General features: G+C 44.6%; 1 protein-coding gene across 5 annotated transcripts; it reads left to right on the top strand.

Moving 5' to 3' along the window:
- The first annotated feature begins 1,052 nt into the window (after window positions 1-1,052).
- On the top strand, window positions 1,053-23,058 carry LOC120902983 (trichohyalin). Of its 5 annotated transcripts, none has more exons than XM_040312121.1 (8): window positions 1,053-1,345; window positions 1,465-1,529; window positions 6,475-6,762; window positions 17,290-17,440; window positions 21,031-21,129; window positions 21,398-21,529; window positions 21,628-22,440; window positions 22,605-23,058. In XM_040312121.1, the coding sequence occupies exons 1-8, from the start codon at window positions 1,310-1,312 to the stop codon at window positions 22,683-22,685; spliced, it is 1,665 nt and encodes a 554-aa protein (XP_040168055.1). In that variant the 5' UTR covers window positions 1,053-1,309; the 3' UTR covers window positions 22,686-23,058. The 5 variants fall into 5 exon arrangements, with proteins under 5 accessions (XP_040168055.1, XP_040168056.1, XP_040168058.1 ...); XM_040312122.1 differs by having other exon boundaries at window positions 1,054-1,321; XM_040312124.1 differs by lacking the exon at window positions 6,475-6,762 and having other exon boundaries at window positions 1,056-1,345.
- The last annotated feature ends 281 nt before the right edge of the window (window positions 23,059-23,339 follow it).

Below are 23,339 nucleotides of genomic sequence, written 5' to 3'. Positions count from 1 at the left end.
CGACCGCGCGAGCGCGCGCCCGCGAGAGACTCGCCCAACCACCGTCAGTGGCGGCCTGGCAGGAATTCCACGGCATTTCAGGATGGTTTTACTTTTTGCGGAATCGTACGCTTTGATCTGCGATCGGAAGATTTAGCGATCTTAAAGGCAGCACTTAGGGGCACCACGTCGTCAATCGTTCTGCTGCTGTTGTTAATAATGATGCTTTTTTGAAGTGTTGGAAAAACATAAACTAGATCGAGCTGAAGGAGTCAGGCAGGGGAGAGTCAGGCTGGTCGATAGAATCTTGACTAGCACGAGACATTTGAAAAGTGTGGCAAGAGCTTCGACAGAAAATGGGATTCTTATGGCACTGGTGGAGGATTAGTGTGCTCGATGTTTTATGATAAAGATCGTTGGTTGAACGTCTAGAACAAAGGAAGGAAATACTACGATAAATGGTAGATTTACTCTTTTCAGATTGGTACCAGCATAATAGTGGATCAGCAACCTCCACAGCTTATGGAATGAAATGATGAAAAATGATTCTCTTCTAATCTATTGTGTTTGGACAGGTTCACAGTTCTGTTGTAGAGACAACGGATGTAAGAACAAGTCTACAACACAGATTAAGTGGTATTTGTTTCCCAAAAAGTAGCACTCAGACCAATAAATCTAACCGATCTCCATTCCAATGGTTCACGGTTGACAAATCACTTATCAATATGGTGCATATCTTTACGGCGGTCCGCCGGTTCACCAGCACTAGACTTCCAATTAACTGACCATAAATCCAACCTTTTGCCCAACCCTTTTATTTACCATGCATCATCATTCACAGCGAACCATCCATCGCAAATGTACGCCCGTTTCCCTCTCTATTGCTGTTCAGCGCCACCGATTGGCATTGCAAATCAGATCACTTAATTTGAGTGATCCGATCAACCCGTGACACAGGCAAAGAAGGTTTGGATGCGATCCACAAAGAGAACGAGCGAGAGGGCGAAGTCGTAGTAAGCCGGTCCCGTCGCCTACCCAACGTCTGTAGCTTGATCGTAGTACACATTGAGTGATAATAATAAATAAACCCGCTCCACTCTGGGTGTCATAAATGTCAAATTTTTGTTGTACCCAGGCTTGGAAAGAAGCGGTAGTCGCGGTATTTAGCGCGTAAAAGTAATTTGTGCAGTTGGTTCGTCGTCTGTTGCTGCTGGGCTGGAAATTACAGTGTGTTTACGGACCCGAGAAACATTGCACTACACTGCTTCGGTGTGCCCTTTGCCTTACAGTGTGTTTTAATAGAACAACAGCGAAACTGACAGTGAGCGTGATGGACGCTTCGGTAAGAGCGGGTGGAACCGATATGGTAATAACGACAAGTTGTAAAATTTGTTGTATCAACCGGCGTATCCAGCATGGTGGTGATACAGTGCTTTATAACCTGATGCTTCTCCGTTTTCCATCATTTTTTCCCCCCGTTTTCAGAACATCGTTGGCGATGACATTGACACCAAGGATTGCTGGTGGGAACGGCCAAGTGTTATCTATGCGTGAGTACGGGTGATTTTTTGTTCTGCACGATTTCCACGATTACGTGTACGTCCCGTGGGTGGCCGTTGTGCCGTGGATGGCTTGAAAATACAGTCACTTCAAACACTGTTCCTGCTTGTCCCACTGTCCCACGACCGTAGCAAGTTTACGGCAGACATTCAGTGAACTCTTTCGGGAGTTCATGTGCCAGTATGAAAGCGAGCCCTTTTGTTCCTTCATTCCCTCCTGAAATTGCCAGTAAGTGGAGCAGTCAACCGTAGCGAAGTTAATACCGATTGCGTGACACCCTGCACGGGTACATCCCTTGTCGCTTTCTTTACATTATGACTTTTTTCCTTATCTTGCGTGCCTTGCCACGTCCATGTCATTTGCCGTTCAATCCTTTTCCATGATTTTCATACCAGGGAATGACGCCCGAGGGAAAAGTGGGACACCCGACTGAACTGACAGCTTGATTAAAGCTACCGTTGGAGGATTGTCCTAGTCATTGGAGCAAATGGTAACGCCCGAAGAGTTAATTTGTTCCACCTACCCTAATCTAGGGCTTGTTGAGAGTGGCATCGTTATTTACTTCATCGCAATCCGGGTGTGTTGGGGGTCTTCGTAATCGGTCATAAATGAGAAGGGCGTTACAAGTTGGTGGGTCAATTTTTTATGTAAGTTTCATTATTTTATTCAGAGCGTAACAATGAAAAGTAATTTAGAGAATTATTTTGGTGGTTATTTCTCTTTATTATATATTATAAAATTGTATTTATATTTAAATTCATTGTCAGTTCATAATGTCGCACAAAACACTGTTATCATCACAATTGGTTCAAATCGTAGTTGAATTATTTTATTTGATTATTGATTTATTAATTTTATCACTTCAGTGTAAAGTTTAATGAATTTTTGACAATTTTAACTTAATCTGTAACAGCGATAATTGTGTATTGATTGTGTTTCTTAGACTTCAATGATTTACTACTGTGTTTAAATCTTCTATAAATCAAACAGTTTACTAAAAGAGTTTGTTAAAAATTTGTTAAGTTTATCAACAAAATATCATCAAACTGATTTGAAAAGGTAAAAACATGAAACTGATAAGCAATACATGTGAGCAAATGCATAAATCATAAATATATGTTCACGCGATGAAGTGGTTTGAGGCGTTATTTCAACAAAACCCTACAAAACCCAACACTAATATTTGTTTAACGTCTTCTTCTTTGTCCACCTCAGCACAAAGAACACACGCTCCCCCAGCCTAGCAGGTTCACCTTGATGGTTTATACCCTGCAGTCATGTGTGTAAAGTGTTTTCCCCGTGCCACATATTGCCCCGGCTTTACCATCCCAAGCCGACCTTGTTTACTTTCTATCGCCCATACGTGAAATCATCATGTTCCTTAAACAGTTTACTTACCCATACACAGAACCACTCACAAAACTATTGCAGTCTGTAGTAAAACAGTGAGGCGACTTTACGGCCATCAGTTGACGAAGCTCCGTCCGTTCTCGCGCCCGAAGCTACGAACCTGAAGCGGTACGAAGCGCGTGGTTGCGTTTTTTGGCTTTGGAAATCGTTATTCTACCGTATTCCGCGGCTTGTCTCGCAGGCTACGGGGCAAACTACACATCCGCGCCTCCACCGGCACTGGCGGTGTGTGGTTGTCTCGTGTGTTTCGTTGGGGTTTTTCCTCCTGGTGGAAAATTCACCTGAACTCGGTATGCCTCGGTGTTTGACTTTTGGGGGTGAGGCGCACGAATTGACGGGCCAAAGCATAAGGGGGAAAAGAGGGGGAGGGCGAGAACGGGTGGGAAAACAACAGCCGGAATCAGTCGGAGCTTTTCTTCTCACCGGCGCCACCGACAACGTGGGGTACAGCGTTCGATCGAGCGTCAGTTTGGATGCCACCGTGAATCGGTGAAGTGTGACGGTTTCGTGTTGCGAGCTTTTTGGGCGCTTGGAGTGTGTATGGAAAAATTAGGTTGAATTCTTGGCGATTGATCATTGTGAGTGCATCCAACTACGGAGTGTTGTTGTGCAGATTTTGTATCATATAGTGTAGAGCGGTTTAGAGGAAAAAAGAAGGTGTTTTGTGCCATTTTTATAAATAAACCCCGTGGTTAGTGTTCTAGAAGCTGCTGGTCACGTTCCGCATGTAAATGACCCTTGTTGATGGGCACAAACTGTAGAAACTATGTTGACCGGCACAGAACCTACCATCGGGAGTGCTTCACACCCTGCTCGGTCCACCGTACTGCTGTGTAACGATGGAAGCTTTTCCATAAAACCAATCACCACGCACCCGCAAACAAAGAACCGTCACGTCCGAACCGCCGGTTGGGTAAAGCCGCCCCGACGCGTCTCCATCAGATTGTGAAATGTGAATGGACGACGGGTTGGAAAATTAATTATCGATGATTTATTGATACCCATCGCCCCCCCCCCCCGGTTTGACGTTGGTTTTGAGTGTCAATGTACGCGTCGAGCGCCACCGGAACACAGGAATACCAGGAAATGAGAGCGGCCACGCACCCACGCTAATGGCGAAAGGGAGAGCATTCGTTCGTGTCCTGCGTGTTGATTGATGGGTGACAGACAGAAAAATCTAGCCTAGCGTGTGTTCGTTGTTGGAGGTGTTTCAAGATGAATGCAAACAGCTTTTGGGGTACGATCGATCAGCTGCTGGGCCGGGAAGCTCAGAAGCAGAGCGGGCAGGACTCGCTGAAGGTAGCGGGTTGGCTTTCCGCGTATGCTGGCGTGCGTAAAACGGCCGGACAGGGGTAAGAGGAACGTTGGTTGCATGTTTAGTTTAGGAAGTTTCTTTTGGTATGTGTTTAGTAATAGCTTCTTTTTTGTTTTGCATGGCGTTGTTGCAATGTGATGTATTTCCGGCCTTTGGACAGGAGGAATGTGTCATCCATCACTCCTGCGAATGAATCCGAACCGGAAGAGAATGTTACTGGAGAAAGACACTTTACACGTTTGGTCGTCATTCGTCAAAGTTTAGCTTGAGATAGGCAGCAGATGGATATTTCTTATAGGTTTAAATCAAATAAGAAATTTGCTATAATTTTGACTGGGTTGATGGATTTTGTCAAATATTTTTTTCCATTTTCATCAAATAGTTTTACATGTTTTTATCACATTTTATTTTATATTTCAACCTCAACTCCTCCGTCGCGCAGCTCACTCACGTACAACACACATCAATTCTGTTTCCATCCCTTTCCATCCGCCCTTGATATTGATAGCCTGTTTGAAATTATTAAGGACTTACGGCTCACACTCTCGAACAGGAGCATTGACCTAAAACATGCCATGCCGATTCTGTTTCGGAAGTGCATGTGCAGCGACGGAAGGAGCGGTGCAGTACGATGCGACGGTTCGATATTTCGTTGCGAAGGTTGCCAACGGCATATGTGTGTCATTGCGATGCAGCTGAAGGCACTTCAGAGCTCGGGACACAACCCTTTCGAAAGAGAGATGTGCGTGAGTTGAGGCAAACGGAAAACAGTTTAAATTTAGCAACTTTAGTAAATTGTTGTTGATTCGCGTAAATCGTTTCTTTGTGAAGTCTTTTCTTAAGCATACTATTGAACTCACCCATTGAAGTACCTTGTATTAGTGCGCTGCATAATCAAATGTCCATCAGCACGCAACTCACGGCTGGAATAAATAAAACAGACACCGTGTAAGACCCATCCAATCCATCTGACGACTTTCATCCTTGCTCGGTTTGCTCTTCAAAGTGTATGCAAAGTATCCTGGCGGGTTCTTTTTCCCCGCCCTGTTCCTGTACCAGTGTCTGTTTAGCGCCTTGGCCAGGTTTCCTCACGACTCCACACAATGCGCAAAATATGCAAATGCAGATACACAAAAAAATCCCCATTTGGTGTGACCTCCGGTTGGGGGTGGGTGTGTGGTGCACATCATACATATGCCGTATGATGTATGCGTACCGTCTCTCCCCGGGACGCGCCAGAATCGTCAGAATGTCCTTCAGAAGGCGCCCGCCCGTTGTCGCCGGTGGCAAGCCGTTTTGATTGACTTTCCTTCGCGCGCGGGACGGGGTTTGTGGCCTACCCTGCGACAGGCAACTGAGGCAGATTATTACGCTTCGTTCGGATGATTGTTGCCAACCAAGTGCCCACCACCACCATCCTGCTAGCTTCTTACGTTTGGGTAGGTGAATTTCTCTTGCAGGCAACCGCACACCGCTCTTCTATATTTTGTCGATATTTCGTGACATTGGAAGATATTGGGGCCGTTAAGTGTGCGGATATGTTATGAGTATGATAATCGCAATAAAGTGAGATGTATGCGTCGTCTGCGAGCTTTCTGGCTGGAAGAAGCAGACGAACGTCGTACCTGTATCCGTACGAACGCCGGCTCGATGGTTGCCGGCTTCGGTGCTGAGTGGCAATACCACCGGCAAATAGCAACAAGTTGCGAAGGCGATACAGCACATTGCCGTACAGAGGCCGGCTTCTGCCAACCTATTTGGCGATTGCAATCACTTGCGCTAACTAAAGCTCTTCAGCCGCATGGTTGAAGGATTACTGGAGATTTCGTTTGGAAGCTTGTAGAAGTGTACACATCGCTGATTGCTTCCTGCCATTTAATTATCTTGCTTTATCGGTTAAGTGTAATTGAGCTCGACAGAGTGATACCAGTATGGAGCTATTGCATGACAATGTAAAGATGGATTAGTTTGCTTAACATTTATGTAATTATTAACTTACCCTTGTTGCTGCAATTTTGTGTGTTTGTTATAAAATAAGTATTATTCAATAGTATATTTTTAATTAATCGAAATATTCGAAATATATATTTTTAATTAATCTAAATATAATATAAACACGTCTTGCTTATGCACCACTTCCTAGTAAAAAGTGCTTCACTTGTACCAATACAAACCCCATTTACCTATACGACGATTGCTCTTTGCGACAGTGACAGTGATGCGGCTGGCTACGGCAGCGATGGGTTCAGTGGACTTCCCGGCAGAACCGGCAGCTTGCCATCGATTTTCCCGACCGGCAATCAGCTGATTCAGCCCGACCAGGACGGCGGTTTCAACGGGGACGGTACGGGGCCGGGCGGTACTGGCGGTACGGCGGCGGGAACGGGCCGGACGGGAGCGAATCGCAAAAAGGTGCGCTTCCGCAAGTCGAAGCTTCGCCAGCTGTACGACGTGGACGTGCTGCCCGTGGAGTACCTGGGACCAAAGATCGAGTACAGGTGAATATGGTTTGGACTGCCGATGGTACAGAACTGTTTGACTACACTCTTTTACGTTTTTTTCATCCAATGACTCCAATACGTTTTTTGATTAACTTTTTATGGCTGATTTAAACGGCTTGTTATAGAATTAATTAAGTAAAATTAGTTGGTGAACTGAAAATATACTAAAATTTAAAAAAAAAAATGCCTGGCTTTGCAACAGCAATTGTTGTTCGTCACTGTAGCGTGCTATAAAACACGTACAGCTGCCATAAACCCTAAATTCGAGTAGCGGCTTCGAGCACACTGCTCGACTTCACTTGTACTGCACAGTGAGCGGATATGGCGTACATTCTGGCGATAAAATTGTGTGTATGTTATTAAAAAAACTTTATTGTCCAATAGTATATACTGATTTTATGATGTTTTTTTATTAAAAAATCTCGCTTTCACTGTTTTGGATAGATCTTAGTTTATTATTTGAGTAGTACAATTTCTTTGTCTTGGGCTGTTTGAACTGGATTCGTGGTATTGGTCATGGAATTATAAATTCCTATGTGTTTCAGTTTGGATCGGAATTATTCGGAATATAATTCTGCATCATATCATTGCCGGTCTCGTGATACAGTTGTCAACTCGCACGACTTAACAACACGTCCGTCATGGGTTCATAAAGTGGCCACTACTTACAATTTTACATTTTTTACATTTTTTCCGTGAAAAATGAAGTTATTGTACTGCTTTATTTTTTGAAACATTGCTCGTGATATGCTTAAGAATGCGCAGTACGATAGCATGACAAAAATGAGAAGTTTGCTTTAAGAAAAAATATTTTTTCCAAAATTGATCAAAATCACTGTGCCAAAATAAAGTGCCCACTTTATTCATTGTACAGAAAATATTTTTCTGAACAAATATAACACCAAACTTATAATTTTTTATGCGTTCCTCTCGCATTCTTTACATGTTCGAGGTTCTTTAGCGTATTTTTTTTTTCTAATTTTTAAAGGTTTATCTAGTTCTGCATCTAGTTTTTGCATCTGGTTCTTCTCAAGCGTTATCAAGAGCTTAAAATTTAAGTTTATTTGTTTGTGACACCAGTTTTATCCACCTTCGCACATAGAATCTGCCACAAATTCTCGATGGAACCAAGATTTAGACTTCATGGAGGACATGCAAGGTGTTTTATACGATACTAGTTGAGAAATGTTTTTTGTATTGATTGTGTGTGTTGAGATGTTAGCCTGTAGGAACATGTTTTTAGTTTTCAAACCCCATTTTTTTTAAAGAAATATCCAAAAGTATTGATGAAGAATGCTAAAAAAGGTATAAACCATAGTTGTACTTTCGATTCACACCAGTTTTCCCGCTACTCCTAAAGATAAAAACCCCCTAGCTATCACATTCCAATTTTCGTAATTTACTGCTCGTTAGAAGTGGCGTCCTTCAAGTTCCTCGCCCGAGCTACAGCAAGACTAACAAAGCCAATTAGCTTCAATATGATCAAGAACATGCAGATATATCGTAAGATTGTCGAAAAACTGATATTTGGACAGATGAGTCCAAATTAGAACTGATGTTCAAAAATATCTAGACGCGATCCAACAAACCAATATGTATGAAGAGTGCAATGTGATGACCAGGGAAGGGATTTCCATACGAGAAGTGGGGAGCATGGTTTGAATCGATGGCATAATGAAAGCTAATACTTATATAAGCATCCTGTGTGAATTTATCTTTTTTCTGTGAAAAATACGGAGTTAGTAAATAAATTGATGTTACAACCGGAAGCGACTCAAGTTATACACGAAGAATTTTTTAATTATTTTTTTCAATCAAATCGAATAAATCTTGTTTAATGGCTCCCACTTAGACTTAACTTTAATCCTATCGAGATTTCGTGTGCAAATTTTGATGCAAATGTGGTGAGAATGACGTGATTAGGAAAAACAAAATATGTTAAAGCTCTGAAATACTCCTAAGAAGAACAAATGCCAAATATGTGCAAATAAAACAAAATAAATTATGTCAAAGATCCTCGAACATGCAAAGAATGCAAGAGAAACGCATATAAATTATAAGTTAGATGTTATATTTCTTCAGAAAAATATTTTTAATAGAATGAATAAAGTGGGCACTTTATTTTGGCACAGTGATTTTGATCAATTTTGGAAAAAATATTTTTCCTTGAAGCAAACTTCTTATTTTTGTCATGCTATGGTACTGTGCATTCTTAAGAATATCACGAACAATGTTTCAAAAAATAAAGCAGTACAATAACTTCATTTTTCACGGAAAAAATGTAAAAAGTGTAAAATTGTAAGTAGTGGCCACTTTATATTGCCGGCCACTGTATCTCCACCAGTGAGGTTCGATGGTAGTTGATGCATTGCTTGCTTTTAAGATTAATGTTTGATGACTATTACCATCATGGAAATTTTTATGCTCTCTGATTTCAATGTGATTCGGTAGAACGAAATTGTGGCGAAATGACAATTGTGAATCTTTAATCTTGTCATCTGACACCAAATAATACGTCATAAAACCTTGAATGACATGCTATAACTTCATTATCACCTTTCTTAAGGCATTCTTGTTTCAAATCATCTTAAAGGCCTTTACTTCAACACCAAATGGACAGAAGAGGTTGTTACAAACTTTTCCCCAATTTTGCGGCCATTCGTGTGAAGTAGAAATAAAGCAAACTTTCCTCAGCAACCTGTAAATTATACTTGGCTGGCAAAAAAAATCGACCAAATGAGCCATGTACCCTGTCAAGCATGGCACTAGGCATCGCCCGGAGACGTGGTGGCGCGGTGACAGGATTAAGTTTTGACATGTCGATGACGGAAATTGGATTTATTGATGCCCCGGAGTAAGCTTGCCGCTTTGCTGAGTTTGATGTTGGTGGAGTTGGACGCGTAATACGTGGTCAAAGTTTTGAGCCCAGCGCATTATCCTACCTGTCCTGTGGTGTCGGGGCGGCCAATCGATACACCGTGTGCCACCTGCAGGAATCTTAAAGCCTCTACGTCCTTGGCACTAGCGAGCTGTGGTCGAGGAGCTTGCCGTGCGTGTGCGGTATCCATCGCTGATTACACTGCTAAGTTCCGGTCGGCGGGAGCTTACGGGCATAAAAGCTTGTAGTTTGCTGTTCGTGATTGATTTGATTCGATCGTAACTGTATTCTCCCCGGAGTGGGGCTACCACTCCGATGCCGGCACAATGTTGCATTGCTGGTGGTGGTGGGATTTCACTGGCTGTGCGTGTGTTTATTGCCCCGACAGTGGGCGGTGTACAAGCAGTCACCCGGAGGTAGGTACCCAGTGTGTACCAAAGCGAAAAGCCTAAAGCCAGCGGATTTACCTACGGGCGACCACGTGCGTGGGGTGTGGCTTGCAATGAACAGCATTAGGTTGGATTGGAATAGAATGTACTTTTCCAACAAACGAACAGACAATGATAATGCAGCTTCAATGTTATCATTGGACTTTTGCCGGCACAAAGTTGGCAAGTCAAATGAAACAATTTAATCAGACTTGGGCTACTCGGCTACTGTTGATATTGACACTGAAATGTGCGCCTCAATCCTTGAAGGTAGAACTTTAAAGTTCACAACGACAAGAAGAGAAACAGTTTTGAAACATTCCGTAGGTTATTTGATAAAACTAATACCAGTACCCGGGACCAAGGCAACAACCCGAACCTCAATGTACGCTTGCCCACTCTTGACCTTGATTACGTCGTTACGTCGTCGACGCCGCCGAGGTTGCTTTATTTTATTGTGTCAAACTGTCATAAATCAGGAGCGGCACCTCATCGAGCTGATGTTCGGCACCTCTTTAGGGGGTAAGCTGCCCGATATAACACTACCACAAACCTCCCATCCACTGTAACTCCCGAAGGAAGCCTCCAAAGCGGAAAGCACGACAACTTCGTCCAGCACCAGCGCTACTAGGCGAAAAGTGAATTTATGTCTTGTTTATTCCTTTTAACCGTGCACATTTAGCTCACCTGGTTTTTGGCTTGCGTTGTGGGTGGGTGGAACTCGTCCTCCATGCCTGCCTGCCCTTGAAATAGGGGCGCTAGATACTTTGTTATCTTCACTTCCCCCGTTGCTCGATTTCGTGGGCCCAAAGGTGGCGGGAACTCCACAGGACACCGAGACCCAGAGAGTTGTTGGTCTAGCACGCTTAGCGGGCTTAGATTATCAGCAAGGGACCCTCTCATAGCGAAACGGAACGGGCAAACGCTTTCGTGTGACCCATTAAGCGTCGAGTTCCTCACGAAACAAATTCTGCCAAACCCCTGAGCAAAAGGAGAACCTGCCAAATTGATTCTGTTCGCCGTGTTGTTGTTCTGTTCCTTTTTATCCCGCTCCTTCTAGCGACCAGTTTCGCATGCGATATGTATTGCCTTTTACCACTCGTCCCGCACAGCTCTTACAAGCCCTACAACCCCCAAACGCAATCCCAGAACTCGACGAGGCTCGTTTTATTGTGCGCGATTTCCCGTGCCGTTTCTTTAGCACGCGGAGCGCTCTTCTTCTGTTTGTTTGTTTTGTTTCGTAAGGGTGTCCTTCCTTTCGTGTGCCTTGGCCGTCTACCGACGACCGAAAGGATATTTTATTTATTTCGTCGCCGAGCCCGAGGAATGTTTTTTGACTTTTTTGTTGTTGTTGCTCAGGCCTTTTTGTTGCCTTGTTGCGGTGTTGAATTAGTTTTCCTCACGTCAACTACCCATCAGCACGGCATGGCCATTGCAATCGAGGGAATGGGAACCTTCGCTAGGGTCTAGGGCTTTTGAGGTTTGAGCTCTGGGGATGTATGTGTGTGTGTGTGTGTACGTGTTCCTGTAAACGAGGTGAGAAAAAACGAGGCGTCAATGGTTTCGCTCGGATGGTGGCAAAAATTTGGGTTTTGACAGTTTAGCACTACGCTTCTGGTCGTTTGGACGTGGTGCGCGCGTGTGTCCTTTGTGTTGCCTTTGGAAAGCCGTCCCACTATCCACTGTCGGCGCTTATCGAGCTGACCAGCTGAGTGGGTGACACCCTTTCATCGGGCTTTCAGCCATTGTGAAAGCAAACCGCCCGTCATATAATGTCAACCACCTGAAGCACTAATTGATAACGCTTTGGGAGGGATGGTGGCCGTAGCCGTGGTTTTGATTACGTGGCTTTGTGGTGAGATCGCTCTGTTGTGAGATGAACGCGCGTTGTGAGTGTGTGGAGTCATCTTCAAAATGACATTCGAACTGAATCGGTGTTAGCTCATGAAGTGGCTCTGCTTCTAGCCACTGGATTGCGTTGAGAACTTCCTGTGTGTTGTGAGTGTGTGTTTGTGTGTATTAATTGAAGCAGCTATATCCCGTTGACAAAGCGATTGGATCAAATTATGTGATAAAGTGTCAAATAGGTGAACTGTACGAAACGATTCGAGCTCAAAAATGAAGAAAGCAAACGGTCCGAAAACCCAGCTGGAGAAGATGATGCTCGAAGAGGACTTCACCTTCTGCGAGTGTAATTTTGCGGTGAAGCCAACGAGACGTCAGGAGTGAGTGTTGAGACTAGGATGTTGTATGAAGTATTTATGATCGTGGAATAAAATAGTTATTTTTGTATCTCTGGAAAACGACCTCCAAGCCGGGGCGAGGAGTCGTGTTGGGAGCAAAGTTTACTGTTTTGGATAGTTTGACACTTTATTAAACTTCGTGCTGGTTGGGTTTTGCGTGGGATTCACTCTAACGCACCAACTTTTCAATTGGTCAGACTAGTTTCTACGTTCGCAAATATTGTATTACTGTCGCAACGGTACATTCTTTCCTCAACTCCGAGGTTCACCTACAAAGTAGCGTACCAGAAATTAATTAATTAGCTTGGTGAGCTTCGTAAGCGCATTCGAGGCTGGAGGGAAGCGGCAAAAAGGGATGCTTTTCAAAGGATCGTAAAAAAATATTTCTTATCCTCGGGCAATGAAATTGATGAAAGCTTACATATTTATTTCTGTTATGCAAGGTCCTGCAAACGAGCCCGAGGTGCATTATAAAAATAAAATCAGATAAATCAGAGTGCGCTGTATGAGCAGGGCAAACACGACAAATGGAAGCACACATTTCATCATGAAGCGTGCAGCTGGATGATAATTTACTTGCGAACAGAAAATTATAATTTCTCTAAATTGAATTGAGTCTTTTGCACACCTTTTTATGTGTTGCTTTCACCTCGAGTCCTGCATGCCATAACACTAATCCAGCGTGACCTAAATCGTATGATAACGATACGCTCGCTGCACGTTGCTGGCTGCGCGGACGGATGCAATTTTTAATTAAAAACCACCAAAGCCGGAAGTAAAATCATAAACTCCGCTGCACTGAAGCACTACATGCAAGGGTGGCTGGTGACAGGGCGGTTGGGACATTTCTTTCTACACCTCTAGACGCGGGTGTTGATGAAAATAAATTGGCTTTTTTGCCACCCTATCTCTCTCTCTGTCGTTGCCGCTCGTTTCTTTCTTGATGGTGAATATTTCCTCGGGGAAGGAATTGGCTTTATCTGGCTTTTTTGTTTGTCCTTTTTAGTGGAATGTTTCGTTAGGTTAACAGCGGTTAACAGTCCTCCGGCTGGTTGTATGTTCACCTACGCAATTGATCGTTGTCGAAAGAAAAGCGTTTAGCAGCCATCGGATGGAATTCATTTTGTTCCATTCACTTGTTGCTAATGATACACAGGGGGATTGAAGTGACAGGTGCAAATAATGCCCGTAGCAATGATAAAAACATGACACAAGATTTGCGTAGGGAACAGATAAAACAACATTAAAATATTGCATTCATAGAATTAAACTGCGCAGGTGGTATAATTGATTAGTTTCCTGTTGGAGCATTTGAATTTCATATATTATTTTTTCTCATTGGGATTTCTTCGCTGATCTAAAGCTATTTAGAACATTTTTTTTAAGCATGTTGCGGCATGGGAAATAAACGATATTTTGCATACATTTAGGCGTATCATATCTTATAGGAGTTTGCGTGCAGGCTTAAAATAGAGCAACTATTTTACATACATTTAGGCGCTTTTCACTGTTACGACAACTTGGTCATACACTGAACGTAGTAGTAGATGTACGGCGAATCGGGTGATTGCAAATCTGTGCAACAATATGAGCATTTGTTGTAATTTTTCACGTGTACTTCCTCCGTAAGCAAGGTACGACCGAACACCGCCCTGCCATGCTCACCACTAAAGAATGGTTATGATTATAATTACATTTCTGCTATGGTTGCACATATCGCATGCTAAAATCACACTCGCTAATGATGGCAGCTGGTAGTAGCAGCACCCATACACAATATGAACAGTGCACATCCGTTTTCGATTGCCGCGAGCAATCTGAGTGCACCGACCGAAAATATCCCTTGTGCAACAGCTGCCCCCATTCACATGTCGTGTGCAACCGAAGCCACAGCCACAGAATGACGTGACGTAGGCAGCACCAGGGCATGGTACGAGCGTGTGGAATGTCTAATGCCAACGTTTTCGTGCTGCTAGAAAAATGACAGCAGCATATCGCAACACAGTCGAGCATGGCACAATGGCAGCTCAAGCCTTAAATCGTATGTACGGAGAATGTAAAGTGTGTCCTGGGCGATGTGAAAAGCTTTCTCAGTATTTTTTTTCCCGAATATTGTTGAAGGGTGTATTCCTGGTTGCACTGTTTTATGTATGGTTCAGTGGAAAGTTGCCACCGGCACGCTTTACATTGCACCTCCACAAGACCACCATGTCCACCAGCCATCGCAGACACTGGGCAATGTCTCAATCCGTGTGCCGTCCGCGACGACAATCGACAGCGAGCTTCCGAGTGTGGGTGCGCGAGGTTTCGTCTAGCTAGAACTGTTTGAACAATATTTTATGCATCCTTTGGTCGAAGCCTCTTACCTCGTGCCGCGCTGCTCCCCGTTCCAAGGATAACGAGCCGTTCTGGAAATCGTTTTAGCTGGAGCACTGTTTGGGCGAGAGTGTCGTCTCGATGGCGTTCCATTGGCTCGATCGAAACCATTCGTTTTCCGTTTGCCGGCGCTCTCGCTGGTGTGTTTATCAATTTTATGTACGCTCGCTGATTCGATATTCGATTTTTGTCCAGTTCTATTTATATGTGATGTATACGGTTCGATTGTCCCGATTGCACCAGTAGCCAGTGCGCCGATTGTTGAGTTGTTGGCTTCCAGGTTCGCGGTGGAAAATCGTTACCAGGCCGGATGGTAGACCGCGAGCAGACGAAGGCCATGCAAAGGTGCTTGGTGGAATTCGATCGCTTTACATTCGCCCCGGAGAGCCTTGTACCACGGTCGTTCCGTGGGTTAATCCTTCCTTCCACCCCTTGAACCCTTGAGTCGCCAGCTCCAGTACCCATGACCTTTGCGTTTCGGTTTGCGTATCACTAACCGGCTACGGCATTCGTTCCGTTGCATTAATTGAACGGAATAGGCGTAGTATTTTTCTTCCTTGCTAGATAAAAATGGATGTGGAAGGAAGGAAGCCATTTGCCGGGTGGACATGCTGTTGCTAGGCGGCCAGAGCTGGTAGCGGTTCCACCGGTTGGGTTTAATTTTAATTTGTTTTCCAGTCGTGATCGGAGCGTTGGTCGTTGTGGGTGCTGCTTTGTGTACACACTGCGTTTGTTGTTATTGTTGCTGCCGGTTGCTTGTGAGCGGAGGTCAGTTCACTTTCACGCAAGGTTTGCCCGTGTGCTATCAGTGTTCTGTTGGCTCTCAGCCACCGCCACTCTGTTTGCAAAGCCGGTGTGATATATTTGTGCAATAATTAGAACCTTGTCTAAAGAGGAATGGGACACAGTGTACAATAACTGAGAGATATTTTCCAAGTATAATATTGATATTGCTCATAAATGTCGATTATTTGCTTTTATTATGTGTTTACTAAAACTTTTTTATGATTCTTTTTGCAGATTTAGCTAGTTATAGATAGAAATGGATAAAGAATCATCATAGATTCTTTAAATACTGATTTAAGTATTTCTTTATGTCTGATTTTAGCCGCATCGTATGAAAACTTAGAGTTTTTGTAAGGCAAATTGCATATTTTTAGGCGATTTAGAGTTTTGGGCAAAACGAATCTTTTCTTACAATAAATGTAAGGGTATTTCAACTCTAGTTGTGTATGTTGTGAATGTTGAATGTTTGTGTGTATAAGTGAATTCAAATGTCAATGGTTTGAAAACTACATTAAATAAATAGTGTCTACAATCGATTTGGTTTTCTTGTGCCATGAGTTTGCTTTGCTCTTTTTGCACAAACATTACAAATATCATCTGTTTTTGCAACAATTTGCTTAAAAGACGACGCACAACAGCATGGGAAGAGCCAGCCGATGGCACGGTCACATCCACACCGCTTAACGGTTCAGCAAATCCACCATTTTATGGCGTCTCGTAAAAATATGATCACGATTATTATTGTTATTGCGTTGCCTGCTGTCGGTGTGGCCGGCCTGGCATCAACCGGCATTAGGGCTGGTCGTTGCCGTGTGTTCCGTCCATCCCACCACCATCCTTTTCCCTTAAAAACGAGCAGCCCTCAGCAACTCTTTAACCGTCCATTCCGGCTCACCAATGCTCTTCCCTTCTCCAATTCAATGCTAGTTAGCGTTACCAGTGCCACCCCCTCTTTGCTTTTGTGTGTCTTTCCTCAATGCCAGTATTTTGTTTTCACCCGGCCCACCACGTGGACGCACAGAAGCTTCGAGGTTATGTTTTGCCAAAAAAAAAGGAAAGCCCACGTGCGCATTCGGCCCCAGGTTTCGGATCATACACGGCCTCCTATGTTCGTTTTTCAGTGCCATGCTCGCTCGTGCTGTGCTCTTTTGTTTTCGGCAATGCCCGATTGTGGGGAGCGATTGTTGGGGCACAGTGAAAGCAAAACATAAATCGAAGCCTCCGCACTCTCAACCCTGTTCGGTGTGCCTGGGAATGTCAATAGCACGATTGGCTGTCACGCTGAGTTTTCGTTGCTTTTTTTTGGGGGGAGGTAAAAGCAGCAATATTCGATTTTTCGAGCTCGCGTTGTTGTGTGCATTCGAGAGCTCTCGATGGCCAAGAAAAAAGGGGTAGCAAATACAGCAGTACCTTTACCTAGGTCTACACTAAGCACGGAGCGTACTTGCTGTTTCGTGGCTCACTTCCATGCCGTGCAGAGGGCTGCCACACGTACCACCAGTCAGCTAGCGCCTTCGTACGCCAACGGACGGGAACAAACGCTTCCGGGATTGAGTGATACGCCTTAGCTGCCGGTAGCCGGTGTTTCATCCTTACCCAAACGCCTTTGCTGTGCAGGTGTCCAGCAATTCTTCGTTTGTAAGTGAACACTGTGGTCACCGTAACAGTGTTTGTGGCAGTGGCAGTAGTATAAGAAGTCATCTAAAGGACATCATCTCTTCTGTCTGTGATTGTGATGTGTCGCTTCAAAGGCCGTTTCGGTGTACCGTTCTAACCCATCACGCATCCCGCGTTTCGCTCCATTTCGTTACAGTGTGAACCTGCCGAGAGTAACCGCACAACTGGAGAAGTTGATGGGAACAAATGTGGTCCGGCTGACGGATCGCAAATACATGCAGGAGCTGCAGCGCCGCATCCAGGAGGACTACAATGTCACGCTGGAGAAGCGCATCAGCGAACGGGAGGTAAGTGAGGACCCTGGGACTCTGGGGTCGCCTTTGTGCACATCAACGTTTGACCGGGCCATTTGCGCTAATGAGGGATACCTTTTTGTGGAGCTTCTAACGCACATTCGATCGAACGACCGTTTTGTTATTGTGGTTTAGTTTTGGTACTGTGTTGCCGGTTGGTGCTCATTAGTAGCAGCAGCACCGCTGCGTCATTAATTGTGTTCGGGAAACCCACGGTGTGATGCCTAAAATTACAAATTACGTTTAATTATGAGGGAAAACACGTCGCATCGAAGTAAATTTACGAGTTTCACGTCTCGGAACAACCGTACCGTCCATGCACGCATAGCTCATTTCGCAGTCCTTTCGCAAAGGTTTGCCTACATTCATGCCCGTTTGTGCGGGGATGTTGTCTTGGAGCATTTTACGAGCATGCAATTAAAATTCGTTCCTGATTATGTTGGGCGGATTGTTTGATTTTCGCCGAGCATTTGATTGTTGCGGTTGAATGTAACATTCAGGAATTTGAGGGTTTCCATGTAACCAGAAGCTGGATCGGGCAAATTTTCGTTTATCTTCTCCAAGAATAGCTGCAAGCCGTTTCAATTTTTCCGAGAGCAGTTCCAATTTCAACAACTTTTCCACAACAAGATACAATATCTCCTGAAGAAATAGAATCTTGATCTTTGATTTTGATAATGATCTTTAAACAAAAATACTGGTTTGTGTCGATTATCGCCTAAAACCACATCTTGGAAAGTGGATCCGATCAGAGTACAACCTCTCCAAGTACGGAGCGTTCCGTTGAGTTGTCCATACACCTGCCAGTTCGATGGTATGTGCACGGCAAGGGTGTGTGTGTGTGTGTGCTTGTGAAATCGATAACCGTTTGTGAGCGATACCTGGCACACGGCAAAGTACACAAACGTCACACACACACACAGCCACACACATTGATCCACATTCACACGCAAGCATATCATGACAAAAGAGCACCATCTCCCTTTTGACAAGACCCTTTCCGACACCGGCAGTGCCCATGCCCCTGCTCGCATTCGATGAGTTCGCCTCCAAAGGCCATGTGCTCGCTTGGTCTGCTTGGAGCTCCGCTTTCTGTTTGTTTGGTGTGTTTTACTTTGCCAATGTTGTTGCCATCGAATGAATGTTAAACTGTGCTCTCGGCATCGATGCACATTCGGTTCGCAGGGAGGAGGAACAGCAGCGTGCTTATCGGTAGGGGCCGAGGAGATCGATAGTAAAAAAGGTGATAAGCGTTTAGCACTAATATACTGTCGATAACATCGTTTGCAACCATCCCCCTATTGGGCCTCTGGGTGTTGGTAGAGAAGAGCACCCAACCAAACCAACTCCCGCCCCGAAATTGGTCCATGGTCAGAGTTCACCTGATGTTCAATGTTTTTTTGGGGAAAAAGTCGGCTTTTGACATCGAGCAAGGTTCTGCATTGCCGTGCATTCTCTCACGAGGTGTGTAGCAGGAGATGTTTTCATTTCCTTTGCTTGGTTGACATTCAAAACAGAAATGGTTGACATTTTCGGCCCAAGGAATGTTGGGATATCAAGCCGTAAGACTGCCCTAAGCTACCGATAACGGTTTGACCTCAATTTTCTACAATCAAGCGATAGTTATCGTTACACAATTTTGTGACTATATTTAGAGGTAGCATCGTATATTTTTGGATGTTAAAATAATGTGCCTCTAAGGCACAAAAGCATCGTAAAACATTAAGCATTTGAATCTTTACTTCTAGCCTAAAGTAGTCACAAAACCGGGGGAGAGGTACTATTACCCACGTCTAGACTTGTTGGACGTCAATCGATAACTCTCCACTTACTTGTGGAATGCTTTTGAGTGTACTTTTGAGTGTACCTTAGGAGCACAGAGGAGCATGTTTAAGGATTTGATTTTGCTTTCGGGAATTTTCTGGAGGCGGGTAGGACCGAAGAACTTGTCGGTTTTGATTCCATCTGCAAGCTACGTGCTACGGGCTTGAATTGAGCCTCCGTAAGCTACTGGTCCCGTACTGCTGCATCCCAGTCAGTCCGCAGGAAATGGCTAATGTGGCATTTAATGTGATTATCATAATGGTAATCTGTGTTCGTCGTCGCAAATTTTATACTCCCGAAGCGAACACACTTTACGACCGAAGTGTGTCGGATAAAGGACATCCGCACGCACGCACGCACGCCCATCGTCGTGAGCGCAAAGTTGATGAAGAATGGTACGTTTCTTACGACTTTGGATCTTTTTGTCTTTTGTGAGTTGTTGTCTCTATTCCTGGCTTTTTTTGAAAGGCTCTCTACTTCTCTTTTGCTTTCTATCTCTCTCTTTCTGTTGTGTGGATAATAAAAGTAAAGCGCGCGTACCCCCTGATCCTTGCAATGAACTCTTGGGCGCCTTGCATACGTGACTGCAGTTTGAGGCGCGCACACGCGACAGGACGCTTGCCGATGCTTCCACGGCCCCGTGACATTCATGCCAGATATTTCAAGATTAGCGAGCGAGCTGAGTAGGTTGCCTGAATGGTCTCGATGGTCGTCTTCTGGTGCGGGGCGTTAAATGTGGTAGCAGCGGGGGAGCAGTGCATTACACTTTGCAGATGAAGTGAATTGGTAAACCTTGGTGCTGTAAAATGATAGCATTCCCGTGGCATCGATATGTAGCTCGAATGCTGATGCAAAAATGCTGACTGGAGTAGGTGAACGAAACTGCACTTGTGGGCAATTGAAGGATATTTTTCTAATGCGAAAGGTACAGACGACTAGGCGTCTCCATGCGTAGAATATGGAGTTTTCTGAAGTTTTCCGATAGCTATTATTCACATGAAACTCATCAATTTTGAATCTCTTTTTCATCATGAAAGATTGAAGCAGTCATAATTGTAGCTATTTAATTTCCAGTAGTTTGATTGCATGTATTCATTTCGCTAAGTGTTTATTTATAAAACTGAATGGCTTGTATAACATGGGGAGGTGTGCGAAGTACGGTTTAAAATCGTTTACGAAGTACATTATGAGCTTTGAGTACGTTTCAAGAATCTTCTACTCAGTAATTAATTCAAGGAAGCTGTAATGTACTAATAGATTTAAGAGCAGCAGAAAGCTAATCGAAGAATGAAGAGCGCTTAATATAATCCGCTTGTTTGTGTTCTCAGTATTTAAATCAATATAAACTTACAGTAGTTCATAGTATTGGTGTACATTTTGCATCAAAATTCATGAGCAATAACTTTAGTAAGGTGTATTGCATTTTCATCGCCAATATATTTCACATCCCATCGCGATAAGCTTGACCGATCGCTATATTTTATCATTTCTTCACCTAGCCAGCTCAAAATCAAATCATTCATAACTCTTTCTTCTGCCATTATTTATTTCACCTCCTGCGAAACTCATAACAATCATCCCGGCACAACACACTGCATGGTGCACACAAACACATACCTTCAACACACACATCTGGAACGCACATCTGTGGTCACCTGGCTGCTGCATCGTTCGCCCTTCATCATCACCCACATGCACATGAATCGAAAAAAAAAATGCAATAATGAAAACTGGCTGGACACATTTCCAATCCACCTCAGCACCGAGAATGGCAACGGCAGAAGCAACTGATCCTGGACGGCAAGTATAGCCTGGAAAACTGTCCCCGGTCTTTAATTCCACTGCACAGTATCGTGCTGGTAAGCGAAAGGTGTTTTGGTTGGCTTGTTATTAGGAAAGGAAGAAAGAACAGTGCAGTGTAACTAACCTGAAAGATGTTACCCGGGGGGCGGGGATATAAGAAGCGCAGATCAAAAAGGGACATCTAAGATCTCATATAGCGTCCGTCGGCCACTTGGTTGATTGTGTTTTGCTTTCCACTAAACTCGTTCCGCTTGGTGTGGGACATTTTTTTGTTTTTCTCATTTCATTCCGCACCGTACACTACTGGTACCATTTTCTTCAAAGGCGAAAGAAATCGAGCGTGAGCGTAACCTGATCCTGTCCGGTGCGGGCGACAGCATACCGGAGGAGATGACCAGCTCGGTCTTTCTGGTGAACCAGAAAACGAACGTCAACATCCTGAACAAGCGGGAAAAGGTAAGCCGTTGTGTCGCGGGGCAGTGCGTAAAAAAACAATAAATGGGTTAAGTTTCTCATGTTTCTCTCTCTCTCTTTTCTCACCCTTTGTTTGCTAGCTGAAAACTATCCGTGAGAAAAATGCGGAACGTTTGATAAAACAGGGCCACCGCTGGGAGCGGGAACGGCAGCAGATGGAGGAGCAGAGCCGCGAGCGCGAGATCGAACGGCGCACCAAGCGCGAGGCACTGCTCGAGCAGGAAAAGCTGTACATGATCGAGGAAAACGATCGCTCGCTGAACCTGCTGCGGATGAAGACGAAGAAGGGCCCGTCGCGCGACATGAACCTGCGGTCGATGCTGATGCAGCAGCGGGAAGAGCTGGGCCGGACGATACAGAAGCGCGACTTCGACATGAAGGACGAGCGGTCCGGGCTGGGGATGGAGATGGAAGGCGGGAAGGGGGATCGACGGCGGCATCGACGGGGCGCTCGCAAGCAGCGACCGATGCAGCGACAGAACGAGGTGCACGAGTACCAGGAGTCTTCCTCGCCGGAGGAGGGCTACATCTCGATGAACAATGCCGACACGCCCGAAGATCTGGAGACGTCGATCGCGATCAAGGTGGGCAAAGGGGCGAGCAAGGATTCGGGCGACGAATCGGAAGCGGAGCAGGATTCGGACCAGGCGCCAGTGGACGAGGCGTTGGTGGAGCAGCCAAACGATGCGAACGCAGGGGACGATGAGGAGGTGGCTGCTGAGGTCGATGCGCTGGAGCAGCAGCTGGAGCAGCAGGAGCTGACCGAGGCGGAGCTGGAAGCGGCCGAAGAGGCACGGCTACGGGAGGAGCTGGACAAAACGCTGATGGAAAAGAAGAAGGCGCGGCAGGTGCGGAACGAGGACCCGAAGATTACCAAGCTCAAGGAGGCAGATGTAAGTGGGCGTGTGGGTGTGTGAGTTTGGGATGTTTGAGAATTAATCACTGCCATCACAATTCAGCCAATTCAGCTGCCGGCGATGGTGGATCGAAATGTGATGTGGTGCATGTTTTATGTGCGGTGACCCTTTTTCGTTATTGTTCCACTCTTTATTTGCAGACTGTGTCAGACATTTATAACGTTGCCGATGAGATCATCGTGCTGGAGAAGAAGAAGACGAAGAAAGGGTTCGGCAAGTAAGCGGGGCGGCAGGGCAGCCAAATCCGTCGCAGGCCAAACATAATCCACCGGACCCCGATGCGTGCCACACCGTGACGGAAGGGCAGCGAACGTCGGCGACAGGAGTTTTTAAGAATGCTGCATATACATCACAAGCTGTATCTGTGATCTCTGGATGATTGTGGTTTCGTTTGCAGGTGTGGGTGTGCTCGTGTGCACCCGGAGAGATTTTGGTAGCGTATTGTTTTGCGTCTGTTTTTTTTGTAACAAAAATGCGTTTGTGTTGAGATGCACTTTGTGATAAAAATTGAAATGTATTTTGTAGTAAAAACCAAAGAGTCGTCTTAATAAACTGTTGCCATTGATGGATAGATGTTGCTGTTGAAAATGTAAATGTGAGTTTAATGTTTTGCCTAATATGTTTCGAGCTATGATGACTATGAAGTTATGAATAAAGGTAAAATAGAGACACGTTTTTAGGTATTATTTTTGAAATAAATCAATAAAATATAGCACTTTCCATTCGTTTATCTTCAAGCTGTCCAGAATAGTTGCTTGAAAATTGCGATACGCTATGTAAAATATAAAACAGCCTAAATGTATGCAACATGATAAACATCACTAAGCACACAGGCAGAGATGCTTAGAAGTTTGGAAATCGTTGGTTTTGCCTTT

This window comes from Anopheles arabiensis, chromosome 3 (genome assembly GCF_016920715.1).
Source record: "Anopheles arabiensis isolate DONGOLA chromosome 3, AaraD3, whole genome shotgun sequence".
Taxonomy (NCBI): Eukaryota; Metazoa; Arthropoda; class Insecta; order Diptera; family Culicidae; genus Anopheles; species Anopheles arabiensis.
The sequence above is the reverse complement of the archived record's forward strand: the minus strand, read 5'-3'. Positions and strand labels throughout refer to the sequence as shown.

Bases quoted from the DNA above. Each gene is read 5' to 3' on its own strand.
- LOC120902983 (XM_040312120.1), top strand. From the start codon at position 4,165: ATGAATGCAAACAGCTTTTGGGGTACGATCGATCAGCTGCTGGGCCGG. The intron at 4,302-6,474 runs GTAAGAGGAACG...TCTTTGCGACAG, and splicing joins CGTAAAACGGCCGGACAGGG to TGACAGTGATGCGGCTGGCT. The intron at 21,530-21,627 runs GTAAGCCGTTGT...TTTGTTTGCTAG, and splicing joins TCCTGAACAAGCGGGAAAAG to CTGAAAACTATCCGTGAGAA.